A 27,496-nucleotide genomic window follows, 5' to 3' on the forward strand; every position below is an offset into this window, starting at 1 on the left:
GTACTGCTGTACTTTAAATATAATTCGGATTCTCCTGGCCAGGGGTGCCCACAGGGATTTTGGGGCCCATGAAACGAAATCTTATTGAGCCACGCCCCATATAATTTTGTCAGTATTATAATTGTATTAAAGGCCTCTCTGGGCCCCTGTCAATCATGGGCCCCTAGAATGCTTCTCCTTATTCTCCCCTTTTCAGTACCCCTGCTCCTGGTACAGGGGTCACCAACCCTGTTCCTGGAGAGCCCCTGCCCTGGAAGTTTTCCACATCTACCTACTCAAGTCACACCTGTTTTTTTTAAGTGGTGTCTTCCTTCTCTTGATTGGCTGAGTACACCTGATAGAGTTAATTGCCTGGGAGTGGAACAAGGAGAGTTAGAAAACATGCAGGGCAGGGGGCCTCCAGGAACAGGGTCTGGCACAACTCACCTAGAGAACTTTAAATTGGTCACTGATCACAAGCCTTTAGTGCCACTGATAAATAAAAAGGATCTGGATAATGTTCCAATACGATGTCAGAGACTCTTGATGAGACTTACAGTATGAGGTTTAATCCTACTGCTTAATATGCACCAGGCAAGACCCTCACTGTGGCTGACACTCTTGCGCAGCCCAATACATATCATGACAGAGGTGAGTGACAGTCATTCAGATGTAGAGTGTTACATTGCAGCCATTATCAGCAGCATGCCAGCTACATCACAGAAGCTGGAGGCCATAAGAGAGGCTACTGCAGCTGATAGTAACCTACAGATGATACTGCAGTACATTAAGTCTGGATGGCCAGAGTATGTAGGACATGTACCTATTGCCATCAGATAATGTTACCTATTAAAAGAGAACTGTCAGAATACAATGGGATTGTCACCAGAGGCTGTCATATGCTTATCCCATCCACTTTGAGAGCATGTTTGTTCCTGTTGTGCATGCGACAATACGTTGATATTAATGCATAAAGGGGTGAAGCATGTGGCTCTACGTGTGATGAAAGACACCCGAACACGTCTGTGAAGTCCGAACAACCTAACCTGGGTTCAGGTGTTTACTTACGGTTTATTTTGTTGCGGAACATTAAAAGTTATGAGCTGCGTTTTTTTTTTTTTTCATTAATCCTACATTAAGTAGAACTAATGGATGAAACTACCGACAACTGCTAAAAGTGCTAACGCTGTTAAAATACGTTACAATACTACATTAAACCAGGTGAGACACTCAACGTGTCTCCTGCAACAGAGGCATCTGATCCGTTAGGACGTGTGCGTTCTACGACTCTACATAATGGCAGAAGTATCCTGTGAACAAAAAAAATCTCACTGACGGGAAAAAAAAAATCCTTTTTCTTTCAAGTTTATTGCACGGCGGCTTTGTGGTTAGCACTGTTGCCTCACCACAAAAGGGCATGGGTTCGATTCCCACCTGTGGCTTTTCTGTATGGAGTTTGCATGTTCTCCCATGTTTGTGTGGGTTTCCTCTGGGTGCTCCGGTTTCCCCCCACATTTAAAGACATGCAGGTTAGGTGAACTGGAAACTTTATAATTGTCCAGGTCTCCCTTACAACAGAGGTCTCGATCTCAGTGGGACTAACCTGGTTAAGTAAAGGTTAAATTAATTAATATTGGCGGTTTGCAAACCAACAATGTGCAATGCCGCCACCTACTGTTTAGGTGTGGAGCATTAATGCATTCCGACATACGCTGTCAAAAATAACCGGAAATGTTCACCATGTGAGTAAAAACCCAGATTTCCGGGAAGTTCCTGAAAACTTTGATCACTGGACGATTCACCTTGTATCACTGATATTATTAAAGGTTATCTATTTAAATTTATTAGAAGCTGTAACACAGACAGAATGCTCTTGACTTTGGCTGTCAGTGCACCATAGTTTTCTGCTTGAATGAATGTCACAAATCTCATCAAAATACCCAAAGCACCTTGTGACACCAGAATTTATATTTGGAAGTGAAGGATTCTGGCATCCTGACTCTCACCTGAATGGGGCGTAAAAACATTGAAGGTGTTTTCCTGGAAAACTGCACCTCAAGGGGCATTTTTCTCCCAAAGACTTTGAGTCCATCACTGTCTCAGAAAAACAACAGACAAATGGGGCACTTACTGTAGCTGTGCACTGATTAGCATCTACTCCCTTTTTGTTTTTACAGTCCATTAAAAGGAAATTGTTTTTTATCACACTGCCTGAAAGTCCTGAAGGTGTTGATGGTGGAGACTGGCATGACATAAACACATATTGGACAACTCACCATAGTGCAGCATGTGATACTCATGGCAGAAATAATTGGTGGGTACAATTTGGGATCCTGATACCCAAACAGGGAGAGAACAGAAGTTTACTTTCACTATATCATCCCTAATAATGAAGTACAAATAAAAGGTAATGGTCAAGCAGTTAAAAAGTAGGCTTGTAACCAGAGGATCCTATGTTCAAATCCCCATCAGATTGGAAAATCATAAAGGGCTCTTGGGCAAGGTCCTAAATCCCCAAGTTTCTCTCGGTATGCATTTGAGCGCCTTGCATTGCAGCACCCTCACACGTGTGTGTGTGTGTGTGTGGAGGGGGGGGTGGGGTGGGGGGGGGGGGGGGTTAGTGCTGAATGTGAGGCATCACAATAAAGTGCTCTACCCATGAAAGGGCTGAATGATAATACAATTGCGATAATTATTACAAAATTATTTTTCCTCTATAGAGACAGATGAAATGGTTGACAGAACATAAGTAGTGCGTTGCTCGTGGGGATCCACGGGCTCTAGATCGGGTAGTGTTTATAAAGCAGGTAGCTGACATTGTTCAGGGGTGGTAATAAATTATGTAAAGTTTCTATAATGATTTTAACTGAAATTGCAGGAAATTAAAATGAGAAAATTTTGTGAATAATTGTATTTATTACAATCCCTGGCAAAAATTATGGAATCACCGGCCTCGGAGGATGTTCATTCAGTTGTTTAATTTTGTAGAAAAAAAGCAGATCACAGACATGACACAAAACTAAAGTCATTTCAAATGGCAACTTTCTGGCTTTAAGAAACACTATAAGAAATCAAGAAAAAAAGATTGTGGCAGTCAGTAACGGTTACTTTTTTAGACCAAGCAGAGAAAAAAAATATGGACTCACTCAAGTCTGAGGAATAAATTATGGAATCACCCTGTAAAGTTTCATCCCCAAAACTAACACCTGCATCATATCAGATCTGCTCGTTAGTCTGCATCTAAAAAGGAGTGAACACACCTTGGAGAGTTGTTGCACCAAGTGGACTGACATGAATCATGGCTCCAACACGAGAGATGTCAATTGAAACAAAGGAGAGGATTATCAAACTCTTAAAAGAGAGTAAATCATCACGCAATGTTGCAAAAGATGTTGGTTGTTCACAGTCAGCTGTGTCTAAACTCTGGACCAAATACAAACAACATGGGAAGGTTGTTAAAAGCAAACATACTGGTAGACCAAGGAAGACATCAAAGCGTCAAGACAGAAAACTTACAGCAATATGTCTCAAAAATCGAAAAATGTACAACAAAACAAATGAGGAACGAATGGGAGGAAACTGGAGTCAACGTCTGTGACCAAACTGTAAGAAACCGCCTAAAGGAAATGGGATTTACATACAGAAAAGCTAAACGAAAGCCATCATTAACACCTAAACAGAAAACAACAAGGTTACAATGGGCTAAGGAAAAGCAATTGTGGACTGTGGATGACTGGATGAAAGTCATATTCAGTGATGAATCTCGAATCTGCATTGGGCAAGGTGATGATGCTGGAACTTTTGTTTGGTGCCTTTCCAATGAGATTTATAAAGATGACTGCCTGAAGAGAACATGTAAAATCCACAGTCATTGATGATATGGGGCTGCATGTCAGGTAAAGGCACTGGGGAGATGGCTGTCATTACATCATCAATAAATGCACAAGTTTACGTTGATATTTTGGACAATTGAAAGGATGTTTGGGGATGATGAAATCATTTTTCAAGATGATAATGCATCTTGCCATAGAGCAAAAACTGCAAAAACATTCCTTGCAAAAAGACACATAGGGTCAATGTCATGGCATAGGGTCAATGTCAATGAGCAGATCTGATTTGATGCAGGTGTTAATTTGGGGGATGAAAATTTACAGGGTGATTCCATAATTTTTTCCTCAGAATTGAGTGATTCCATATTTTTTTGCTCTGCTTGGTCTAAAAAAGTAACCGTTACTGACTGCCACAATCTTTTTTCTTGATTTCTTATAGTGTTTCTTAAAGCCAGAAAGTTGCCATTTGAAATGACTTTAGTTTTGTGTCATGTCTGTGATCTGCTTTTTTTCTACAAAATTAAACAACTGAATGAACATCCTCTGAGGCCGGTGATTCCATAATTTTTGCCAGGGGTTGTACTTGGCATTTTTAGTTGATGTCGTTTTACAATTTGCAAGTTTCAGATATTTCCTTTGTTCAGAGCTTGTCTGGTTACCAGACACTGATTAATGGTGATGTCAATGTCCATTGTTCACTGTTGTTACCTAATATCCCTAATTTCTCCAAAAATATTAGTCCTATCAACTTTCTGTTTTTGGCGGCATTCATCCTTGAGCTAAAATACATAAATATACCAAACGACAAATGCCAGCTCTCCCCACTTATTCCACGATCAAAGTTATACACACACACGCACACACCTACACAGAGGCCACTTGGCTTTTAATATATAGATTCCGCCCATGTTTTGATGCAAATTTTCATATTTTGGGTGTTCCCTCTCCATTTTCCCGAGTAATTATTTGTTTTTTCACGTTGTAACAAGTTTTGGACCTTTCTCGGACTGTAACCGCCGGCGGTCGGCAAAATCCTCAGATAAGATTGCAGCCTGTGAAAATCTGGGCTGTGGAGTGCAGTTTTTCCCCAAAAGCTGCATGATAAATCCGCTGTGCACCCTGATGACAATCGGATGAAAGCTGATCGAATCCGAATAAAGGCCTTTTTTGAATAGTAAACTTGATTCACTAAGTGTGCGTCCTTTTGCTTGGTCTGCAAGGTGCAGATCAGCCAGTGAACTAAAACACACTGTGTTTCTTAAAAATACATGAACTCACTGTTTCACTTTAAATACGCAATGAGTCTGTTTCACACGATCAGTGCGGACCTTCTTTCACTTAAAGGGCTTTATTTTACTCACCAAATAATTTAATTGTCCATTTTATGTTCTCCTGTAACACCTGAAGCTTTTGAATTAAGAGTTTTTGCCTGCTGTATAATCGAGGTATATGTTTATACACTTCACTTGTATCTTGATCTACAGTGCATTTGTTATGTTTGACTTCTGGCAAAAAATTTAGACAAAAATGAACCTTATATCTTCACATCTCAAAGAAACCTTTACAGAAATAGTGATTTGATTATAATGTGATATATATCCATATCGACTGATGTGAAAAAACCTATCGCGATAAGATAATTAAGACCCGCGATAAGACCCAGCCCTAGAAAGTGCTTTCTAAATTCAATCCATTTACCATAAATCTTTTTGTGGACTCACCACTGTGCGTTCTTTTGATTGCCAGGAAAAAATAAAAACATGAAAGCTGAGCGAATCCAGAACACCTCAAAGCTAATGTGTGAGACTGAATGTGATGGGGAGTGGGGGTAATTCAATATTCAATACTGAGCTCTGTCTGCAGAATATGTGGATAATGACATCCTTCTCTATTACAGCAGAATATCACACACAGGCACAGCACATTTTACTCCATCTTCTCTGCAAAGTGGACTGAAGAGGATTTTCACTGTTCCAACAGTTGACTGGATTTGGTGTAAGATCAAAACTGCTTGCTTTTGACAAACATGGGAAGAAGGTCATCCTGCTGTTGAGCATCACAGATGATGGTAGAGACCCTGCAAGGCTTATGACAAATGTGGGTGTGGAATCCATTAGCTTAGCGGGGAATTTAGTGCAGAAAATCCACTATGGTGATAGTGCAGTTTATTTGCCAGGGAGGGAATTTCAACAAGTTGAGACTGTGGCCTGCTTCCGTAGTCATGTCCATAAAAATCATAGAGGGATATGCTTTCCAAACATAATACCCATTACTATATTGGATGATGTTGAAACTGAGGATGGCCCAGTGGTTGTTCCAGCAATAGCAAAGATTTCGTGTCTGCTACCTACAACGGACGTGGAATGTCTTAAACCTAAACCTACTGCATCTTATATATGCTACTCTGGAACCACCCCTAAACCCAAACAATTCAACTGTCAACCCCACTGAGGTCCTTAGACTGGGTCTCATTAACATAAGATCACTGTCCTCAAAATCATTGTTGATCAATGATCTAATTATTGATCATCACTTCGATATGATTGGGCTATGTGAAACCTGGCTTAAACCTACAGCTGTCCTCCCCTTAAATGAGGCCTGTGTTGTGTGAAAGTGTAATGACACGGACCCACAACAGGGGGCGTAAATGAACGGTCAATGGAAATAAAGAGTAACACTTTTAATGTTGTGAAATGTGCACAACGGATACAGATACCATTCAATACTACAGTCAATTTATACAGTTGGTGTCGTGTGGGCAGGCTCAAGGATAGGAGACGCCTGTCCAGATAAGAGTCGGGACCCACACGATTTCCATCGCCAACGGATCTGGAACACACCGGAGCCGCCAAGTCCTGAGTCACCAGGTGGCCACCGTCTCCAGCTGTCAGATCGGGTACTGCTGACGGGAAGCAGAAACAGTCAAGGGTGGCTGTGTGCACACACCCAGCAAACAGTCAGCAGAGTTCTGATAATGAAGGGAGAAAAACACCACCTCCCACTTCCCACAATATCCACAGTCGTGCGGATCCTAATCTCACTTAACAGCTGAGGAGCGGAAACACCAACTCCTCCTGACCAGCTGCAAGTGTACTGAAACGTCTGCAAACTCAGGATATAAATTACAGCTTTTCGAGCTTAGCAGCAAAGTATGTTGCAACAATAAGCTTAGCTGAACAAGACAAAGACGGCTGAGAGTTTTACCTGAGTACCTCAGATGATTTCTCGGCAGGGGTGTGGTGTCTTCTCCAGGCTTTTATGGATGGCTAGATGAGATGATGAATGACAGCTGTCAGGGTCCCTGGCAGCGAACTGCGCCCTCTGGTGCCTGAAGCCCGTCTACAGGCAGAGCGCCCTCTGGTGTTGGCCAGCAGTACCTCCTCTTCGGGCAGCCCACACAACAGCCTGCCCACCAGCATATACATTTAGTCACATCCCTTGTGATGCGAAGCAAGGCGGGGATGTTGCTCTTATTTATAAATCTAAGGTTAGCTTATTAGCTGTTGGGGGTTACTTGACAGTATCTCACTAGGCATGCTGACAAAACTCGTAATGTCAACAAAAAGCACAACCTGTTTATTTGATCCTATACCAACAAAACTGTTTAAGGACCTGTGGCCCACTCTTGGGCCGACTGTGCTGGAAATGATTAATCTTTCTTTAACTTCTGGATCTGTTCCTAAATGTTTCAAATCTGCAGTGATTAAACCATTACTTAAGAAACCTAATCTTGACCCTAGTGTATTGACAAACTATCGGCCGATATCAAATCTATAATTTTTTTCTAAAATTCTGGAAACTGGTGTCACGGCAGCTCGTAGACTATCTTACTGAGAATAATCTCTTTGAGCCACTGCAGTCTGCTTTTAGAAAATATCATGCCACAATATCATTCCATAGAGACGGCTCTCACTAAAGTGGTGAATGATCTTCTGCTTACAGTGGATTCGGACACCACTACGGTTCTGGTGCTGTTAGATCTCAGTGCTGCATTTGATACAGTGGATCATCATATTCTACTTGATAGGCTAGAAAATCATTTTGGGATTACTGGGAGTGCCCTTGCATGGCTGACGTCATACTTGACCAGTTCTTCTCACTGTGTTTTGTACAGTAACACTACCTCTAACCTTAGAGACATGAAATTTGGGGTTCCACAGGGGTCTGTCTTAGGCTCCCTGCTTTTCTACCTTTTATATAGCACCCCTTGGGCACATATTGCGGCGTTTTGGGATTACCTTTCACTGCTATGCAGATGATACTCAGTTATACATGCCGATAACTGCTGGTAATCTCGTTCACATAAAATCCTTAGAAGATTGCCTTGCAGCAATGAGAAGTTGGATGTCTAGAAACTTCCTACTTTTAAACTCTGATAAGACTGAAATGATGGTTCTTGGTCCAGTGAGACATCGGCATCAATTTGACCAGTTAACGCTCAGCCTCGGCTCGTGTGTCATACATCACACTGACAAAGTTGTGACTTTGTTGTCCTGACTTCGTTGTCCTTTGGCCTCCACATTAGAAATATTACTAGGACTCCTTTCTTCCACCTGTGAAATATAGCGAAGATTCATCCCATCCTGTCTATGGCTGATGCTGAGACCCTGATCCATGCGTTAATCTCTTCTAGATTGGACTACTGCAATGTTCTATTTTCTGGTTTATCGCAGTCTAGCATTAGGGGTCTCCAGTTGGTTCAAAATGCTGCAGCCAGACTTTTGACACGAAGCAGAAAGTTAGACCACATTACACCCATTCTGGCATCCCTTCACTGGCTTGCTGTGCCAGTGAGATCAGATTTTAAGTTTCTGCTACTAACCTATAAAATTATTCATGGACTGGCACCTCCCTACCTAGCTGTCCTAATTGAACCTTACGTACCGGCCCGGGCTTTACGTTCTCAGGGTGCAGGACTACTTTATGTCCCTAAGGTGAATAAGAAGTCTGCGGGTCATGGAGCTTTCTCTTATCATGCCCCTGTTCTGTGGAATGATCTCCCTGTGTCAATAAAACAGTCAGATTCTGTGGAGACTTTCAAGTCCAGACTTAAGACGCACTTATTTTCCCTTTCATATGGCTAGCATACTGGTACAGTTTTGTTTTACGCTTTTTACTCTTTTAATTCATTTATTAGTAATTGGAGCGGGCCGCAGCCTCAGCTTTACCTAAATTCTGGGTCTTTTAGTGAAGTTTAGGGCTAATGGCCGGCGATCACCGTAGTATTTCTCTGTTTTTCTTGTTGTTTAATGTTGGCAAATTATACAGTATTTTTTGTCTTTCTGATGCCTGATTCTGTTTTTTCTCTCTGTTTAAGGTGCAGCTCCATCCAGAGATGGGAGTTGTATTTGTGTTGGCGATCCTCCTGTCCTGTGCGCCAATAGCATTTTTTGTATATTCGTTCGTGAATTGTTCTGTGAATTGTTCTGTAATTTATGTTTGTAGCATTGCCCAAGCAGAGGGTCACCCCTTTGAGTCTGGTCTGCTTGAGGTTTCTTCCTCAAAGGGAGTTTTTCCTTACCACTGTTGCTCTGGGAGTTGGTAAGATTAGACCTTACCTGTGTGAAGCGCTTTGAGGCAACTCTGTTGTGATTTGGCGCTATATAAATGAAAATAAATTGAAATTGAAATTGATGGTGCAGTCCAGGAAGAATTTGTCGGCATCCTCTGCCAGCGCACGGCAGTCTGTGATCATGCTGTTGTTCCAACGCTGCATGCACCTGAGGAGAGAGTTGCTGCACAAAACGTCCAGCCGGTGTCCTGTCAGGAGCTGCAGCATTCTGTCCCTGAACTCTGAAGGGCTTGGTGTCTGCCAGCCCGTGCAGAGAGAAGGTGATCTTGAGGAGGATTTTGAGGAGGTGATCCTTGATCGCTGCATACTTGTTCACAGCAGGGGGGCTTTGCAGGAGCACGATCAGCCACGTTGCCATAGAGCTGCTGAGGGCTGTCACGACGTAATAATATTTTGTGTCATCTGCGGTGATCTTTCAGAGTGAACACTGAATGCATTCATATAGAGTGAATCAGCTGGAGAGAAGGTGGAGTGAGTGAGTGAGTGAGTGAGTGAGTGTGTGTGTGTGTGAGTGTGTGTGTGTGTGTGTGTGTGTGTGTGTGTGTGTGTGTGTGTGTGTGTGTGTGTGTGTGTGTGTGTGTGTGTGTCTGATCCGTGTATGCAGCACCTGTGCATGTGTTATCAGAACTGGTAATCGATCCCACGCGCATATGTGTGTGACTGACTGCTTGATCACACAGCCGCAGCCCGGTGATCAGAAACACCAGGGTTTGAAAAAAAAGCAGAGAGACAGAGAGGGCGTTACCCCCCCCCCCCCCCCCCACTCTCAATGCTGAAACAAGAGATGGGAAGTTTTAAGTTTGCTTGTGACTTTAAATGGCAATAGTTTCTACTTTTTTATGGGGGGACACAGAAGGACTCTGAACTTTGCGATCTGATGTTCCCAGCCCCGACAGGGAAGCAGTGCGTCCTGCTGTACATCGGGAAACCTGAGTACCGTTTGCTTTACTGTTTTGAGAACAGAGTGCATTTCTACAACGTAAAAAAAACCAAAACAAAAATAACAACGAAGGCAGGAGTGCAGCAAGGGCTACACATGACAGTACGCATACATTAACAGCAAACATATGCAACTGCAAGCAAATCTACGAACGTAACGACAAGCAAAAAACGCTGAGTACGCGCGCATTTTGAGTGTACAGACAACGATTAGCGTTTTGATATTTGAGAAATATTTGGCATGTTTGGAGTGTGTATTATTTTGGTGGAGTATTTAGAGTGTGTGGTTAGTGTGGTGGTGGGTTTTGTAAAGTTTTGGTTTTGTTTTGTGGAGCAAGACGGTGTGCACAGCGCATCATCAGTCCGACCCAGACAGTGAGGATTCTGATAATGAAGGAGATGATCCCTGTTTTGTTTTGGACAAGAAACCACAGCAGGTGGATCCACCAACGTGCGCACAGATCTCCACAGTGGGTCAGATCGTACACTTCTCTTTGCAGCTTCTCCAGGACTCAGGCGCTACAGAGCTCCATCCTGGTGCTGAGTCCTGGAATGCAGAGGAGGAAGCAGACACACACTGCTCCAGCAGTGGCTCCAGGCGCATTTTGTTTAAAGCGTCAAGATCAACGTTAGCTTTGGTTTCGTTTTGTTCCTTTTGCTCTCTTGATTCGCAGGCTATTTGGTGATGGGAAAAGTCAAAAGCTCATTTGTCCACCTTTTCTCAACAATTTGTGACTTTTTTTCTTTTTTCCCTTCGTTCAGAATCATCCAATGCCATGTGACCGAACGGTAAGCCACAACAGCAGTTATGATTTTGGATTCTGCTCCGTGGGTCTGTCACCTTGCTTTCTGATTGGCTACATGTCACATTCAGCAGGCTGCGTGCTCGTTTGTGGCTGGGGGACACCACACTTGTCGGGATATTGGGCCAAGACAATCCAACATGTTGAATATCCCTGATTTGCAGTCTGAGTGGTCCCGACGTCCTTCCGAGCAGATTAGAGTGTGCTTAACACAACACACATGGCAGGAATATTTGATCAGATTATCTTTTAGCGTCATCACGATAATCGGGGCATCCTTAAGATTGTTGAAAGGGGAAGATTGGGTCCGATATCGGCCTAATTATCTTGCTGTGTGAACCAGGCATTAGTCTCTGTAGATCAGATCTATCTAGTCTCAAGATTATTCAATGTTAAAAACCTCTTCAGGTGTTTTATGTTATTTGTGGTAGGCCCAAACAGGTCTGTTTCCCAGTTTAATGCAAAACAGTTGATTATTAAACACATGGGTTTTGCAATATTTCCTAAATCTGCGCCTCAGCCATTTAAAGAAACATTGTAAAATGGTTTCATTGCCTGTAATCGTAGTGTTATAGAACACTATGATGGGGTGCCTGCTAGGGGAAAGTATAAAAATTTAAACAATTATTGAAGCAAATTTGGGGCCCTCTGGTATAGTCCTGGAGTGAAAATGCAGTTGAGAGAAGGTCTTAAAATAAGCTTTATGGTTTTTATTTTTTTTTTTTTATTTATTTATTTATTTTTGCTGTGAGTTTTTGAAAAACTAATCAGACAGTCAACTAAAGTCAGGATCTCAGACTCAGATATGCCTCTGGTGAGGGTGCAGAAAACATTTAGCTGCTTCCCCAAATGGGAAGTCCTCCACTGCTGTCTTAACTTAGCTGAGACTGATAAGGCGGTCTAAGCTAGCAGTGCTCAGCTGGTTCAGGAGCCCAACCTTGATCCTCTTGCTGCAGATGAACAATCTTTAGTGGACAGTAATGTGAGGCTCCAAGTGACTTGGGTTGGTGTCTTTAACTGAGCCAAGCCAGTGCAATAATACATCCCGGATCTGTTTTGTATTATAATTTATTCACATGTGTGAATTAACTGGACTACAGTACCGCCAGAAAGTATTCACAGCGCTTCACTTTTTTCACATTTTGTTATGTTACAACCTTATTCCAAAATGGATGAAATTAATTTTTTTCCCTCAAAATTCTACAATTTTTTTCTTTTTTTTAGATTTTTGCAAATTTATTAAAAATAAAACAAAGATATCACATGTAAGTGTTCAGAGCCTTTGCCATAAAGCTAAAAATTGAGCTCATGTGCATTCTGTTTCCACTGATCATCAAGATGTTTCTACAGCTTAATGGGGCAGCACAGTCGCTGCATGATATCGCAGGATTTGACCACTTCCAGGGACAGCCTACCAGTGGGCAACATAAACACAGCATCATTTCATACGAAAAGATGGTGTACTGTTTTGTTTTTGGCTGTCGAAGCAGTATCGAAAAGTACAGTTTTTTTTTTTTTTTGGTTCCCAATGAGAAAGGGAAGACAAGGCAAATGGGAGAGGTTGTGCCGGTAAGATTTCGTGAGATTTAGTGTGAACAATGATAATGGGTCTGTCCCTGGAAGAACAATTTTTGCATCATATCTTCTTTCATTTAACCACTTTATCACCCACCCTGAAACGAGACTACGGTGCCCAGCTGGAGTCCACCTGGGGTAAATTCATTTGATTGGACATGATTTTGAAAAGCACACACTTGTCCACATATAAGGTCCCACATTTGACAGTGCATGTCAGAGTACAAACCAAGCATGAAGTCAAAGGAATTGCCTGTAGACCTCTGAGACAGGATTGTCTCGAGGCACAAATCTGAGGAACGGTACAGAAACATTTCTGCTGCTTTGAAGGTCCCAATGAGCACAGTGGCCTCCATCATCCATAAATTCAAGAAGTTTGGCTCCACCAAGACTCCTCCTACAAATGGCCGCCGTCTAAACTGAGCAATTGGGGAAGAATGGCCTTACTCAGGGAGGTGACCAAGAACCCGATGGTCACTCTGTCAGCACTCCAGCATTCCTCTGTGGAGGAGAGGAGAACCTTCTAGAAGGACAATCATCTCTGCAACAATCCACCAATCAGGCCTGTATGAGTGGACAGACAGAAGCCACTCCTTGGTAAAAGGCACATGGCGGCCCACCTGGAGTTTGCCAAAAGGCACCTGAAAGACTCTCAGACCATGAGAAACAACATTCTCTGGTCTGATAAGACAAAGATAGAAGTCTTTGGCGTGAACGCCAGGTGTCGTGTTTAGAGGAAACCAGGCACCATCTCTACAGTAAAGCATGGTGGTGGCAGCATCATGCTGTGGGGATGTTTTTCAGTGGCAGGAACTGGGAGACTAGTCAGGATTGAAGGAAAGATGAATGTAGCAATGTATATAAACATCATGTTTGAAAACCTGCTCCAGAGTGCTCTTGACCTCAGCCTGGGGTGACAGTTCATCTTTCAGTAGGACAATGACCCTAAGCACACAGCCAAGATATCAAAGGAGTGGCTTCAGGACAACTCTGTGAATGTCCTTGAGTGACCCAGCCAGAGCCCAGACCTGATTCTGACTGAACATCTCTGGAGAGATCTGAAAATGGCTGTGCACCGACACGCCCCATCCAACCTGATGGAGCTTGAGAGGTACTGCAAAGAGGAATGGACAAAACTGCCCAAAGATAGGTGCAGCAAGTTTGTGGCATCATATTCAAGAAGTCCTGAGGCATCAACAAAGTATTGAGCAAAGGCTGTGAATACTTATGTACATGTGATTTCTTTGTTTTTTATTTTTAATACATTTGCAAAAAAATAAAAAATGCTTTCTTCATGTTGTTATTATGGGGTGTTGTGAGTAGAATTTTGAAGTAAAAATGAATTTACTCCATTCTGGAATAAGGCTCTAACCTAACAAAATGTGGAAAAAGTGAAGCGCTGTGAATACTTTCTGGATGCACGGAACCTTATTTCCTGAATTTCACAAGCTGCACAGTGTCCACATGCCCACGTGCTCTATTATGCACAAACCATCTGAACACATTTATATGATTTTATTAAAAATAAATAAATAAATATATTTCTGCATTTGCAGTTATTTATTGTTCTGTCAATACTTAAGCGATGCCATCACCATGAGATGTGCATGTGTTTCTGTGGGTTTTTATTGTGGATTAAGTGTGACGTGATGTGCACTGTCTTTTCTGCTTCCATGCAGCCTTTCCACGACAAACATTTTGGTCTCCCCCCCCAAAAAAAGTTATTTCTGCCTTTATGTGAAAATAACTTTGACATAAATGACAATGACAGTAGTGATCAGTATTTGTCTAAAAAAAAGAAAACTTTGTGCTCTGCACAAAAAGTAAAGATCCTGCGGTTCACCTGTTATACGTGGAGACATTTTATCTTTCTAAATCAAAAGAGCATAAAGTAAATGAATTCATTGAATACGGCCGACGTTTACAATGACTGAAGTTAAGCCTCATCTGAAGTTAACCTTCTTTTTGTAGAGGCTTTGTACGTGACTTCATGAGACTTCCATTATGCCGTATTGAAGACACCTACTGCATCACAACAAAGAGCATACGCAAGACAAAAAATAATTAATTGACCACTAATAGTAGAATGCCAAAAGTAAGCAGTAGTTATTGTCATGTGGAAGATTGCAAGAGTAGATCCGTGGATGATGGACAGGTGGAGAGGCATCATTACTGAAAAGCACAGGAGAAATTGTGTGCAGATCAACACTGAATGTGGCTGGCAGTTTTAAACAGAGGTGGGACAAAGTCACTGTCAAGTCTTTCTCAAGTCATGAATCGGCAAGTCACAAGTCTCAAGTCATAATGACCACCAGTTGTTTGCAAGCTGACTTGAGACTTGCCGATTCATGACTTGAGAGTGACTTGATGGTGACTTTGTCCCACCTCTGGCTTTACACCAGAATTTTGAAGGAAAGAATCTTGCTATCTGCCTCTGTCATTTCAAAAACAAACATCTTGAGCTTTCTGTTAGTTCTAGGTGATCCTGAGAAAGAAGTACAATTGTTGGGTTGTTTGGCCTGGGTAGGAGAGGGCTACTCACAATAATATAGAGTTTAGTGTGCTCTGTTCTTTGTTTACCAAGGTGAGTGTCTCCAATTTGCCAGCTCACAGGGGTTGATGGGGAAAAACACAAGTGCTGTGAAATAGCTCCACAGGGAAAGCTGCAGCCTGTGGTGCATAACGCTTTTGAACATAATGGAATTCAGAGTACAGCACAAACAGGCCTTTGGCACTCACTAACAAAGGACAGGAATTATAGCTTTTGCCATTAGTACCTGTAGAATTTTTTTATGTAATTTTTATATTCATCACTGTCAGTTCTCTCTCTTTATTCAGAAAAAAAAAAAAATCCACCTCGGGTCCTAGATGGCAATTGCCCAGGGGGTCAACCGGTCCATTTTCACCTTTCAAAATTATACGTCTGTTTGCCACAGTCAGGTGATATATGGGCATCCTATTGGCCTTTTCCTGTTGCTGGGCTCATCAGTACAGTGCTGGATCATGCCCACAAAAATGTGGCCAAAAATGGTATGATCCAAATAAAATTTTAGTCCTTAGGCCACTGCATTTTTGTCTGGAGCAAAGTACACCTATGGATAAACAATCATGCAGGGTTCCTATGCAGTATAGAAAAGTATGGAATTTGATTTTAGTAATTTCCAGGTTTGGATAAGTATGGAAAAAGGAAATTAGGGTATGGAGAAATATTTGTGTTAGCAGACTTTTGGCACTACATTGTACATAAAAATGTAGCCTAAAATTCAGATAAAATGTTTGGACCAGATAAATATGTTGTATTTAGCCAAGTGAAGATGTGCAGCAGTATGCTTTGGTTCTGTGTTGACTGTCTAGTGCAGGGGTGCCCAATACGTTGATCAAGGTCAATTGAAAAAATAGAGTGGATAGCCAGCCCACTTCGGTCACTTTTAGTATTTGATGCTACAAGCTGTTCATCCACTGTTTTGTGCAGCAGATTTTTTTTCAGCCAAGTTGGAAAAAAAAAAAACAGTTGTCCTCGTCCTCTGTGCCTCAAACTGTGGTGATGACAGCACACCTGCAGTGATCTTTTCAAAGACATTTTTACACTTTTCTTTAAAACCCTGTGCCTCTCTGTGAGTGTCCTCGCTGTGGTTAAACTAAAAACAGCTAAAAACCCACGCCACGTTAACAACAAATACCAAATGCAAATTAAGTCTCTTTCTGATGATACATGACATAAAAAGTGCTGATAAAACCTTCTTACCTCTTAATCAGGTCATGCTGTTGTGGTTCTGCCCAGTGGCCCTCCTGACTGGGGTGTTTGGGTTTGTCATTTCTTTGGGTTTTCATTGTCTTGATGTTATTTGTTTTGTATGTATTCGGATGTTGGTGAATTCTTTAAGTGTTATTATTTTGTATATGTGTTCATTTAGTCTAGTTTTCTGTATAGATTCAGTTTCCTGGTGGGCTGGTCCCTCATGTTCCACCCCTGCACCCTCACCTGAGTAGTGTTGTGTCTTCCATTTGCACTCCCTTCACACGTTTGAGTTTACACATTGCTTTTCTGTGTTCGTTATTTTTAGTCTTTGTGTTCTGTTTACTTCCTTATCTTATGTTGTTCTTTCACTCTTGCACTTCATCTCGTGAGTTCTATGTTGGTTTGTGGTTTTATGATTTCTCCTCTTCTTCAGTTATTGTATTTTATTTATTTCTCTCCTGTTGTTTTATTGTTATGATTATCCTTACACCAGATTTTGTCTGTTCAGTTAGTTTGTATCTCTGCACTCTGTTCCTTTCATGTCAACCTTAAGCTCCGCCCTCTCGTTTATCCACCTGTTGTTAATTCCACCTGTTATTTAAGCACTTCCTTGTTTGTCAGTCAGTGCCAGTTCATTGATTATGCCAACCTGTGTTTGCGCCTCACCTTTGCTCCTGTGTTTTCTCCATTTCTAAGTACCTGCTCCCTGTGTTCACCCTGCATAGTCCTCAGTACTTTTGACTTGCCTTTTTGTTCATTTTTTCTCCAGCTTCAACTCAGAGGCATTAGTAAGTAAAAAAGAGATCGCGGAAGCACACGTTCTACATGCTCAGACAGCGAAATTTCACAAAAGCGTTGCAAAACTTTTGAGACAGCCATTAGATATAGAGATGGATAAAGCCGTGAACCACAGTCACAATACGAGATGAAGATGAAATTAATTGGTGGTAAAGATGTGTACGAAATACCATCATTTGCATGTAGAATGCTGCAGAATGCTCATCACTCCTACAGTGCACAAAAGTATGCGTCCCTGGAGGGATGCACTATGCATTCAAATGTCATTTTTTTTTAAACATCTCCGTTTTGTTTTCTGCTGTCAGCTCCTGTGTCTCCTTTCTGTAGGAGGTGGGGTCAGCCTACTGTGTTTGAACATAGATCTGTTAAGGCCACTGGACTGGACACCAGCCTGCACCCCTCTGTCCAGAAACTTGGAATAAATGGAATTGGTTAACTTTTTTCTTTCAAACTAAGGACCAAAAAGCCAAAGTGTACCAAACCGCATTTGTGTTTAATCACTGTGCAGTTAAGAAGACAACGCCCCTTATTACATTACATAAAATTACTTATTAATTTGTTTACTCTCCTGCATGACACAGGTCATGCAAGTGCATGAATCAAAGTCATGCAAGTGTCAGTGCACCTTAAAAGTGCAGTTGCGCAAAGAGAATTTTGAAATGTTCAAAAATCTTTCACGCATACATGTCGTGCTATGTGGCGCAATCTGCTCATCAAACGACATGCAGCTTGTCAAGTGGAGTAAAGATGAAGTGAACAGAGGTTGGTTGGTGGTTGCATTAGTGGATCGCATCAGAGTGCAGCTCGTCTGAAGGATTATAACGAGATGTTAAATCTGTCATAAACATACTTTAACAGCTTCAGACAAGAAGGAAAGAACATGCAACTGTTTTACCAAGCCATGACAATGTAAACATGACAACTACCTTTATAGATGGCTCCAAATGTTTTTTCCAGCTCATTCAGTGCGCATGAACGGCGCTGCTGGAGCAGTCCTCTGTGATTCAGGAAGCGATTAGAGCCATTTTCAACAGACAACTCGCAGAGAAAATAATTAATTCGCTACAAAATAATTATTTTATATAAGCGGCGTCCAGTGCAGAGCGCATGGCAGGCGGTGGAACAAAGCACAGCATCCAGCTGAGAACACAGCGGAAGTCACGCAAGTGTTAGCGCAGCTTAAGAATAGAGTTAGATATTATGGCATGGAAGACTCCACTTCATTTTGGAGGTGATCCGGATTTTGGATCAAGATTCGCTTTATATAGGCTTTGAAGGATTACATCAAAACTGCTTCATGGATTCTCACCACATTTTCACCATGGATACATATTGGGCCATATTCAAAACTACTTCATGGATTCTCAACAAATTTGCACCACAGATAGATGTTAGGGTATGGAAGACTCCACTGAATTTTGGGGGTCTTGCGGATCCAGATTCTGGCTCAGGATTTCACTTTGTACAGGCTTTGAAGGATTATGTCAAAACCACTTCACGGATTCTCACCACATTTTCACCATGGATACATATTGGGCCATGGAAGACTCCATTACATTTTGGAGGTGATCCGGATTCTGGATCAAGATTTCACTTTAATAGATTTGAAGGATTATGTCAAAACTGCTTCACGGATTCTCACTAAATTTTCACCACAGATAGATATTAAGGCATGGACGTTTCACTGAATTTTAGACGTGATCCGGATTGATGGACGTCAGAAAAATCTGATTGCTCTTGTTTTTTGTGTACCACCCCAAATCAGATAAAGTTGCAATGATATGGAAAATGCAAATTTAACATGCAAACACACACACACACACACACACACACACACACACACACACACACACACACACACACACACACACACACACACACACACACACACACACACACACACACACACACACAAAAAATCCAAGTGCAGTGGTCTGCATGTTTATTTTGACTTTTGTGTCATTGCAGACAGCATGAACACAAGATATGTCATGTTTTATGTGGTTAGCTTCATTTAATTTTTTAATGTAGCAAAGTTGTAGTTTTATATCTTTAATGGTGTTTACGAAGGGGTGCAGTCAGTAGCCTGGTGCTACAAATGGCGGCCAGGAGGTGGCAGTGTTGTGCTTGCGTGAGCTGATGACTCTGCCCAGACCTTGCCAGGTGCATCCTAATGCCATCCTGATTTATTCAGGTGTGTTCAGGCTTGGCATTTAGTTCATGTCTGGGAGAAGCTGGGGACATGTGGTGGACGGTAATGGTTGGCTTTGGTGTTACAGGTGAAGGTAAATATGCCTGAAGTTGGTTGGAAGATGTAGGTCATTTTAGAGGTGGTTTATTAATGTTTTTAATGAGATGGTATTTTGTTGAAGCTGTTGATGGGTGTGGCCTTTCCTTGGGCATGCCAGGGCTGCCATGTCCTCAGCTGGGTAACAAGGTCAATATGCTACACGTGTCGCCTTCAGTGTGCCCAGTGTGGCGGTTGAGAAATCGCTGGAACATTTGCCATATTTTCTTTTATCATATTGTGTGTACTGCCTTTTGTGAATTTTATTTTACCAAGGGGTTTTTGTATTTTCAAATTCTAAAGATTACTGCCAATTTGGTTTTTTTTTAAATGAAATTCTTAAATTAGTAAAGTTATTGTAAATTATATTGGGGGAAAATATAGCACTGCACAGATTTTGCAGTCCTTATACAACTGCAAACAGACAGGAGACCTCTGTGATTACTTCCATGCGTTGTCACAGAGCTTGGACTCCATAGTGTAATAGTCTGTAAATGTAGTAGCTGATGAGAAAACTGTCCTTTGAGACCAGTTTATTGAGGGTTTGAGGGATGCAGCTCTCAGACGTGACCTCAGGAAAATGGTTGGGGATAAACCTGACTTTCATTTACTAGAGGTGAGGAATGCAGCCCTCCTTTGGGAGATAGAAGACGGCAAGTCTTATCCTTCCAGAGTTGAAAGGAATCACCCGGCTCAGTCTGACAATATAGAATCACAATGTTCAGTGATTAAAGTGCATAATGAGCAATGTGTCATATTAGATAAGGTTTCAAAAAGCTGTTGCAGATCAAGAGGCATGGTTAGTGGAACTCAGTAAAACCTTGGCTGAACTAGCTAGCACTGTAAGTGAGATGTGTAGAACCTTACAGACCCATCAGGAGGCCAAAATCTCCGGCTGGGTTACGGTCACGTCTGATGGTCAACCCATTTGTTTCAAGTGTGGTGGAAGTGGGCATATAGCAGGGAAGTGTCCACAGACCAAACAGGTCCAAAATCCAGCTGGCGAAGGAAAGGGAAAACTGCCACCCTCGGTTATTATTAGGGATCGGTATTGATAAGATTTTATCAATCCAATTCCCTTATCAATACATCTTGTGAATTTTCTGTGTACTAAAAGTAGGCTTTACAGGTTTTCTATGTCAACAACATTTTATTGAGTCTTAAAGTAAATAAATATAAAATTGGTCACTGGATCCTTGATCTTTGGACATAAATAGGAATAAACAAAATCTGTAGTTTTTGTCAAAAGCATTTTCTTTCAGACATTGACATAAATGTCTTTCCATACCTCTGAGCTCTTACAGTTAACATCAATGTAATTCATGAAGAACACAGGACTTCTCATTTTGGGAAGAAAAAAACGTTTTAGTCGATTCTAGTTTGTTTGGAAAGAGGTGTCAAGCGGTGATTCACTTTGCCAAGTCAAGTTAGAGTCCAGTCGAAATTAATAACTTCAGAGAGCAGTGCAGCGTTGGGAGCTATGCGAACGAAACGGAGGACAATTCTTGTTTCTTGACTGCAACAAGATGAGTCCTAGTTAGTGACTTTAATCCACGCAACGACTCAGGATGACATCTTTAAATGGCTTTGAGAGGGGTTAAGAAGTGGACTTTCCACTTCTGAAAAGCAGCAAAGCAGAAAACTAACGAAGCAGCGGGTCGGAGCACTGCTTCATGGGTTCAAGCTTCAAAGTTGAAGCAGGGACAGAAGTGATTGATTACAGACCCACTGCAGGGTCTGCAATCAATGTAAAGAAATGATCATTTTCCCAACAAACACCCTCAAAAACAACGGCCGCTCTGAAGGACCAATAAGGGAATTGTTAATCAAAAAGGCTATTGATGTCAGTGGCTCGAATCATTTCTTAACGAGTCTTGAAAAGAACTGGTTCTCGATACCTAGTTATGAGTCAAACAACTTGAGGGGAGGTAGCTGGTTCAACAAATGCAGTGCTGGACAGCAGTACAATCTTGGAGCGTGCAGTAGAAGACTGTAAAACTGTTGAGGTGAAATTCCAGGGGGTTGCTGTTACCTGCTTGCTTGATACTGGCCGTCAGGTCATTACAATCTGAGCTTCTTTAGAAAGCACTGGTCATTGGAAGATCAGAGCATTCAGCCCGCCTTTGAGTAGTTAAATATGGCCGCAGTTAATGTGTCAAATATACCCTATTTGGACTATGTAGAGCTTGAGGTGGAGGTCATGGGTTTAGCTGTCTGCATGCGGGGTTTTCTTATTGTTAAAGATTCAGTGCACTCTTCTTCTGTTCCAGGCCTTATAGGCATGAATGTGATCAAATGATGTCGAGCAGGGGTTTTCAAAGTGTGGGAGAGTGAGCTCCCCCCCAGAACAAATGTATAGCTGCCCCCCCCCCCCCCCCACCAACACAGATACACACAATTATTCTTTTACGCATCTTAAACACATTTTAAAAGTATTTGTGTGTTTTTAAGGAACTGTCTGTGCATTTACACATATTACAGCCTTTGTAAACATGTTTTTAAAGAACTTTCTGTTCTTTCACATTTTATGCCCTCTTCAGACATCTTTTTTTTTTTTTTACTTTTAAACATCTTTGGCATAACTAACACATTTTAACATAAATAATAAGGGATGGATATTGATAAAGATTTTATCTATCGATTCGAATCCCTTATCAGGGCTGTGAAAACTCCGCGGAATTCCGCAGATTTCATCATGGGGAGGGGTGCGGGAGTGTCAGTGTTGTACTCTTTAATTGTGATCGTTACTGAGTTTTTAAAATGTTTATCGCAAAGCATTCTCTTTTTTTATGACATCATGCACGTTTTATAAGTCCGCGGACACTGATCTGTGTGTTACAGATACAAATCAATTTCCTCGGATCCGCGGAGTTTCGAGGAAAATAAATGCCACTCAAAGCCTGGCTGTTACAACAGTTGTCGTAAAGTGGGACTGGTTGGTTGCTGCGGTGACGCTGTGTGGCTCCTGTGCGAAGCTAGCTGAACGTAGCATGTGGACATCGCAAACTTTTAGAACTTTCAAGTTTTAAAAGAAGAATTTTGCAGCATGTCTGTGTCACGGAGCGACATCAGACAGAGCGAAGATGGCGAGAAAGACTGTTTGAAAAAGTCTGATAAGGACAAGAATCCGTGGAATTGTTGCTGGCTTCATGAACACACCTGAAAGATAAACGGGAAAAGCGAACTGGTAAGAATTTTTATCTCTCTCTGGAAAATAAACATTGTGCTGTTCAAACAGGATTTCAGAAAAGATTATGTGCCTTTTTTTCTTTCATTAATCTAGACTTTCTTTGATTGAAAAAAAGACATTGTGGCTTTGAATGAATTTAGGCTACATGAATTTACACAACAATGTAAATTAGTTTTTATTAATGTAGACTTTTTTCATGGGAAAAAAGACGTGGCTTTGAGTGGATTTACAGGAATTTACACAAGAATGTGTGGCTTTTTATTGTTAGGTATGTTATTGATATTTTACCCAGATTTTTTAATATTCTACAAGCTTTAGCTGTGGTTTTAGACATGGTTTAACAGTCTTTTCAGTCTTCATGAATTTCATGTAGTTTAATTGTTCTGAGTTAATGCATAATTTGGTTTACAATTAAAAGGAAAATCATTCCAGGTCCTACTTCCATGTCATATTCTGTTATGAAAGGTTGAATCGAGGATCATTTAAATATGCACTAATTTTGAGATTTGTTCTTCCAGGAGATGTTGAAAATGTATCAGTAGATGAAAATTTAATTTGGTTTCTGGGGCTCCACAAGGCCCAAGACCCTGGCTCCTTGGGGGGGCAGACCCCCTGCGAATTTTCCTCGGATTTCACAATTTTCATTTCACAGCCCTGCTTATCAATACCTCCTGTGAATTTTCTGTGTACTAAAAGTAGGCTTTACAGGTTTTCTATGTCAGTAACATTTTATTGAGTCTTAAAGTAAATAAATATGAAATTGGTCACTGAATCCTTAAACTCTGGACATATACAAAATCTGTAGTTTTTGTCAAAAGCATTTCCTTTCAGACATTAATGGCATGAATGTCACTCCATACTTCTGAGCTGAGCTCTAACAGCCGGCTGTACTGCACGTCAACATCAAGGTAATTCATAAAGAACACAGGACAGCTCATTTTTGGAGGAATAAATGTTTTAATCTATTGTCTGTGTTACAATGTTTGGAAAGAGGTGTCATTTGATTTAAACGGTGATTCACTTTGAAATTATTCATTCCAGCCAGACTCTAACTTGGCTCGGCAGAGCAGTGCAGCGTTTGGAGCTATGCAAATGGAACAGAGGACGATTCTCGTTTCTTGCCTGCAACAACACAAGAGTCCCAGTTAGTGACTTTAATCTGCAAAAAAGCTGACTCACAAATGACATTTTTAAATGGCTTTGATAGGGGTTAAGAAGTGGACTTATTGCTTCTGAAAAGCAGCGAAGTAATGAACCAACGAAGCAGTGGATCAGAGCACTGCCTCGTTGTTTCAAGCTTCAAAGTGGAGCTGTTACAGAAGTGGTTGATTACAGACCTGCTGCAGGGTCTATAATCAACGAAAAGAAATGATCATTTTCTTGAGAAAAGACCCTCAAAAATAACGGCCGCTCTGAAGGACTGATAAGGGAATCATTGAGCAAAAAGGCGATTGGTGTCGGTGGATCGAATCATTTCTTAATGATTATCGAAAAGAACCAGTTCGTGATACCCATTCCTCCCCGGGGTGCGCCTCACAGTTTGAAAACCACTGATGTAGAGAATTAGTACACACTGAGTTTGACACCACTTTGAAAGGTGAACTTTATTCAAGTTGGGGAGAGGCTTTCGAGCAAGTTCAGATTGCGAATGTAGCAGATAGACTCTCATTTGCTAGGGTAGCTGGGAAGGATCTTGGCAGCTAGTACAGTCATGGCAAGGTGCCCGGAGACTGTGGAGGATAATGGCCCCTTGCTGCTGTTGGAGCCTGTAAGTGCCCCTTTACCTGGGGGTTTGTTGTTGTCATCTGAGCATCACTTTTTCCGTGGCCAAGTCATGAACCTGTTGGATGAACATATCTGGTTGAAACCGAGGCCTGGGCTGGGGGTGTTGGCTCATATTGAGAGTGGTTCATGAAGTATGGAGTGCCCGAGAGATTGCACTCGGACCAAGGTCAAAACTGAGAGTGAAGTTGTGATGGAGCTGTGTAAGCTGTATGGTGTTAGGAAAACGAGTACAACTCTTTACAGACCACAAGGAAATGCTCAGTGTGACATACAACCGAACGCTTCACGATTTATTCAGGACATTTTACCCCAAGAAGAAAAAGCAATGGCCCAAGTATCTTCCCGAGTTACTCTATGCCTATAATGCCACGCCTCATTCTACTACAGGATACTCTCCCTATTTTCTGCTGTTTTGGGTGGAGCCCCGTCTTCCAGTAGATGGACTGGAGTGGCTGTCAGGCCATCAGTAGCGGCTCAAACAGGCACTTAAAGCCCCTTTCACACTAGGCCTGCTTCATGTTGCATATGCTTCAGGTTGCGTATGCTGCATGCAACTGATGCAGACATTCCTGCGTTATTAGTATCTAATAACGCAGGAATGTTATGCGTTATTAGATACTAATAACGCAGGAATGTCTGCATCAGGTGGGGTGGGGGGGGGGGTGAAGCTTGAGGGGGTGAGAGCGCAGAGGAGCTCAGCTGCAGGCAGCCTGTAAAATGAGCAGGTGTGTGCTTTGCTTTCTCTTCCAGTTTACTAGGTCTGTTAGAAAAGTATCGGACCTTTTTATTTTTTTGCAATAACCTTATGGATTTGAATCACTTGCGCTTGCATCAGCCAAGCTTGAATCTTCGTGCGCATGCGTGAGTTTTTTCACGCCCGTTGGTTGCATCATTCGCCTGTGAGCAGGCTTTGAGTCCACCCCCCTCGTCGGATTTTCATTGTGAGGAAAATGTCTGAACGGCTGGAGCAGCGCTGCATCAAATTTTTCCAGAAACTGAGACACAGCCAGGTGGAAACCATTCGGAAAATTCAGATGGCTTTCAGGGACGATTTTATGGGCATCACACAGATTAAAGAGTGGTACAGCCGGTTTAGACGGCACACAATGGCGCAGGCTGCGCCGCGCTCCGAGCGGCGATCGACAGGCTGAAACGACCAGATCATTTCCAAACTGAATGCTGTGTTGATCCGGGACGTCGTCTGACTACCAGAGAAATGGCAGAAAAGGTGGACATCAGCACTTTTCCGGCACATTCCACTGTTAAAGGACATTTTTCAGCCTGTCGATGGCCGCTCGAAGTGCGGTGCACCCTCAGCCACTGTGGGCCGTCTTTAATCTGGTTGTAATGCTCCTTAATCTGTGTGATGCCCATAAGATCTTCACCGAAAGCCATCTGAAGTTTCTGAATGGTTTCCACCTGGCTGTCTCTCAGTTTCTGAAAAAATTTGATGCAACAAAGCGGCAGTCGCTCGGCCATTTTCCTGACAATGAAAATCCGCGGAGGGGCTGGACCACTCCTCCCACAAAGCGTGCTCACAGGCGAATGACGCAACCGACAGGCGTGAAAAAACTCATGCATGCGCACGAAGGTTCAAGCTTGGCTGATGCAATCACACGTCATTCAAATCCATAAGGTTATTGCAAAAAATAAAAAGGTCCGATACTTTAACAGACCTCGTGTATTTCTTCTTGTGCAGCACTGCAGGTGTGCGCTCTGATTTCTGTTAAGTTTATCATTCTTCCTGTGACCACCGATCTGCAGCTGTCATCCGTGAGGAGTTGGATGTGGACATGTCCTGTCACTGACAATCAGTCTGTGAACAGGACTCAGTGGACTTTAACAGTCGTGAAAAACTTGAGGTGAACATGAGGAGCTGCAGCCAGGCTGCAATCTTTTAATTGTTCACATGTGCTTTTTGAGTGGTATAGTTTTACTGCATTGTGTACATGGTATAAGAAGTTCAACAACAATCCTGCAGGATTTATAGCTCGGCAACAATGGAGCACAGCAGGAATCATAAATTGGCATCGGGTAGTGTTATATTGTGTGGGTGTGGCATCCAGTCACGCTAAGTTGCTTCAGCTTGCAAGAAAACTACTTCCTTTCTGCGTACCATGCTCAACACAGAGAAAATTAAACATGTTTAATTTTTTGTGTCCATTTCATGTTGCCTTTTGTGTCCCTCACGTAAGGCTGCATCAGCTCGGCACTAGGTTGCATCAGCTTGCCGTCGTCATGACGTAACTCGAAGCAGGAGCGGTGTGAAAGGGGCTTAAGTGAGTCAAGGAGTCTTCTGAGCAGAAGGATGCTGACAGGATTTTATGTCAGAACAAGAGTGTACTGTCACCCTCCACCCCCGTGGCCATTGGTCAGCTGGTATTTTTACTTATCCAACCCTTAGGTAGAATAAGATCCAAGATGCTTGGGGCCCAACTGTTTAGGAGAATACAAAATACATATTTAAAGTACAGCAGGCTGCAGGTTCATTTGGTCCTTTTAAAGTAGTTTTTCCAGCTGAGATGTTGTGTCAAAGTCTGTTCCTTCTGGTTTTATTAGTGGAAAAAAAAAAGACTGTCTTTGTGTCCTCTTGTGTTTTCTAACAGAGCTGTAAAGAAATTCTGACTTCTGGAAAATACACTAAGAGTTCACCACTCTGACCTGATGCTGATTGGCTGCAAAATAAGAGAAGGAGCTTGAAGTCTACTGTGTGCTGCACAGGGCTGCAGCACGTGTTCCTTCTCCTGAGTGAAGTGCACAACATTTTGTTTTTAATTCCACACAAGGTCTTTGTTTTTTGTTGTACATCTGAAATTTTATCACATCACTTAGCCTTTACAAAATATTTTGCATGTATTGCATGAACTAGCAATGTATGTATTTTAAAAACTGGACATTTTAGTGGACGTATTTTAGCTTTTTTTTGCATCTGACATGACTGTTTTAACGAACAATTTGGCTCATGAGTATTTGCAAATGTGACTTGTGTAGAAGGGTGA

The 27,496-nt window shown here is 42.0% G+C and overlaps 1 protein-coding gene across 2 annotated transcripts in view; it reads left to right on the forward strand.

Annotated features, from left to right (window-relative positions):
- The window catches only part of kcnc4 (potassium voltage-gated channel, Shaw-related subfamily, member 4), a 93,627-nt gene extending 66,453 nt beyond the window's left edge, over positions 1-27,174 (forward strand). For both annotated transcript variants that reach the window (XM_034172268.1, XM_034172269.1), the window contains one exon: positions 27,104-27,174. In XM_034172268.1, the coding sequence (XP_034028159.1) occupies positions 27,104-27,111 (8 nt within the window). In that variant the 3' untranslated portion in view covers positions 27,112-27,174. The remainder of the gene's footprint in view (positions 1-27,103) is intronic.
- The last annotated feature ends 322 nt before the right edge of the window (positions 27,175-27,496 follow it).

The sequence above is a fragment of the Thalassophryne amazonica genome, chromosome 6 (genome assembly GCF_902500255.1).
Source record: "Thalassophryne amazonica chromosome 6, fThaAma1.1, whole genome shotgun sequence".
NCBI lineage: Eukaryota > Metazoa > Chordata > Actinopteri > Batrachoidiformes > Batrachoididae > Thalassophryne > Thalassophryne amazonica.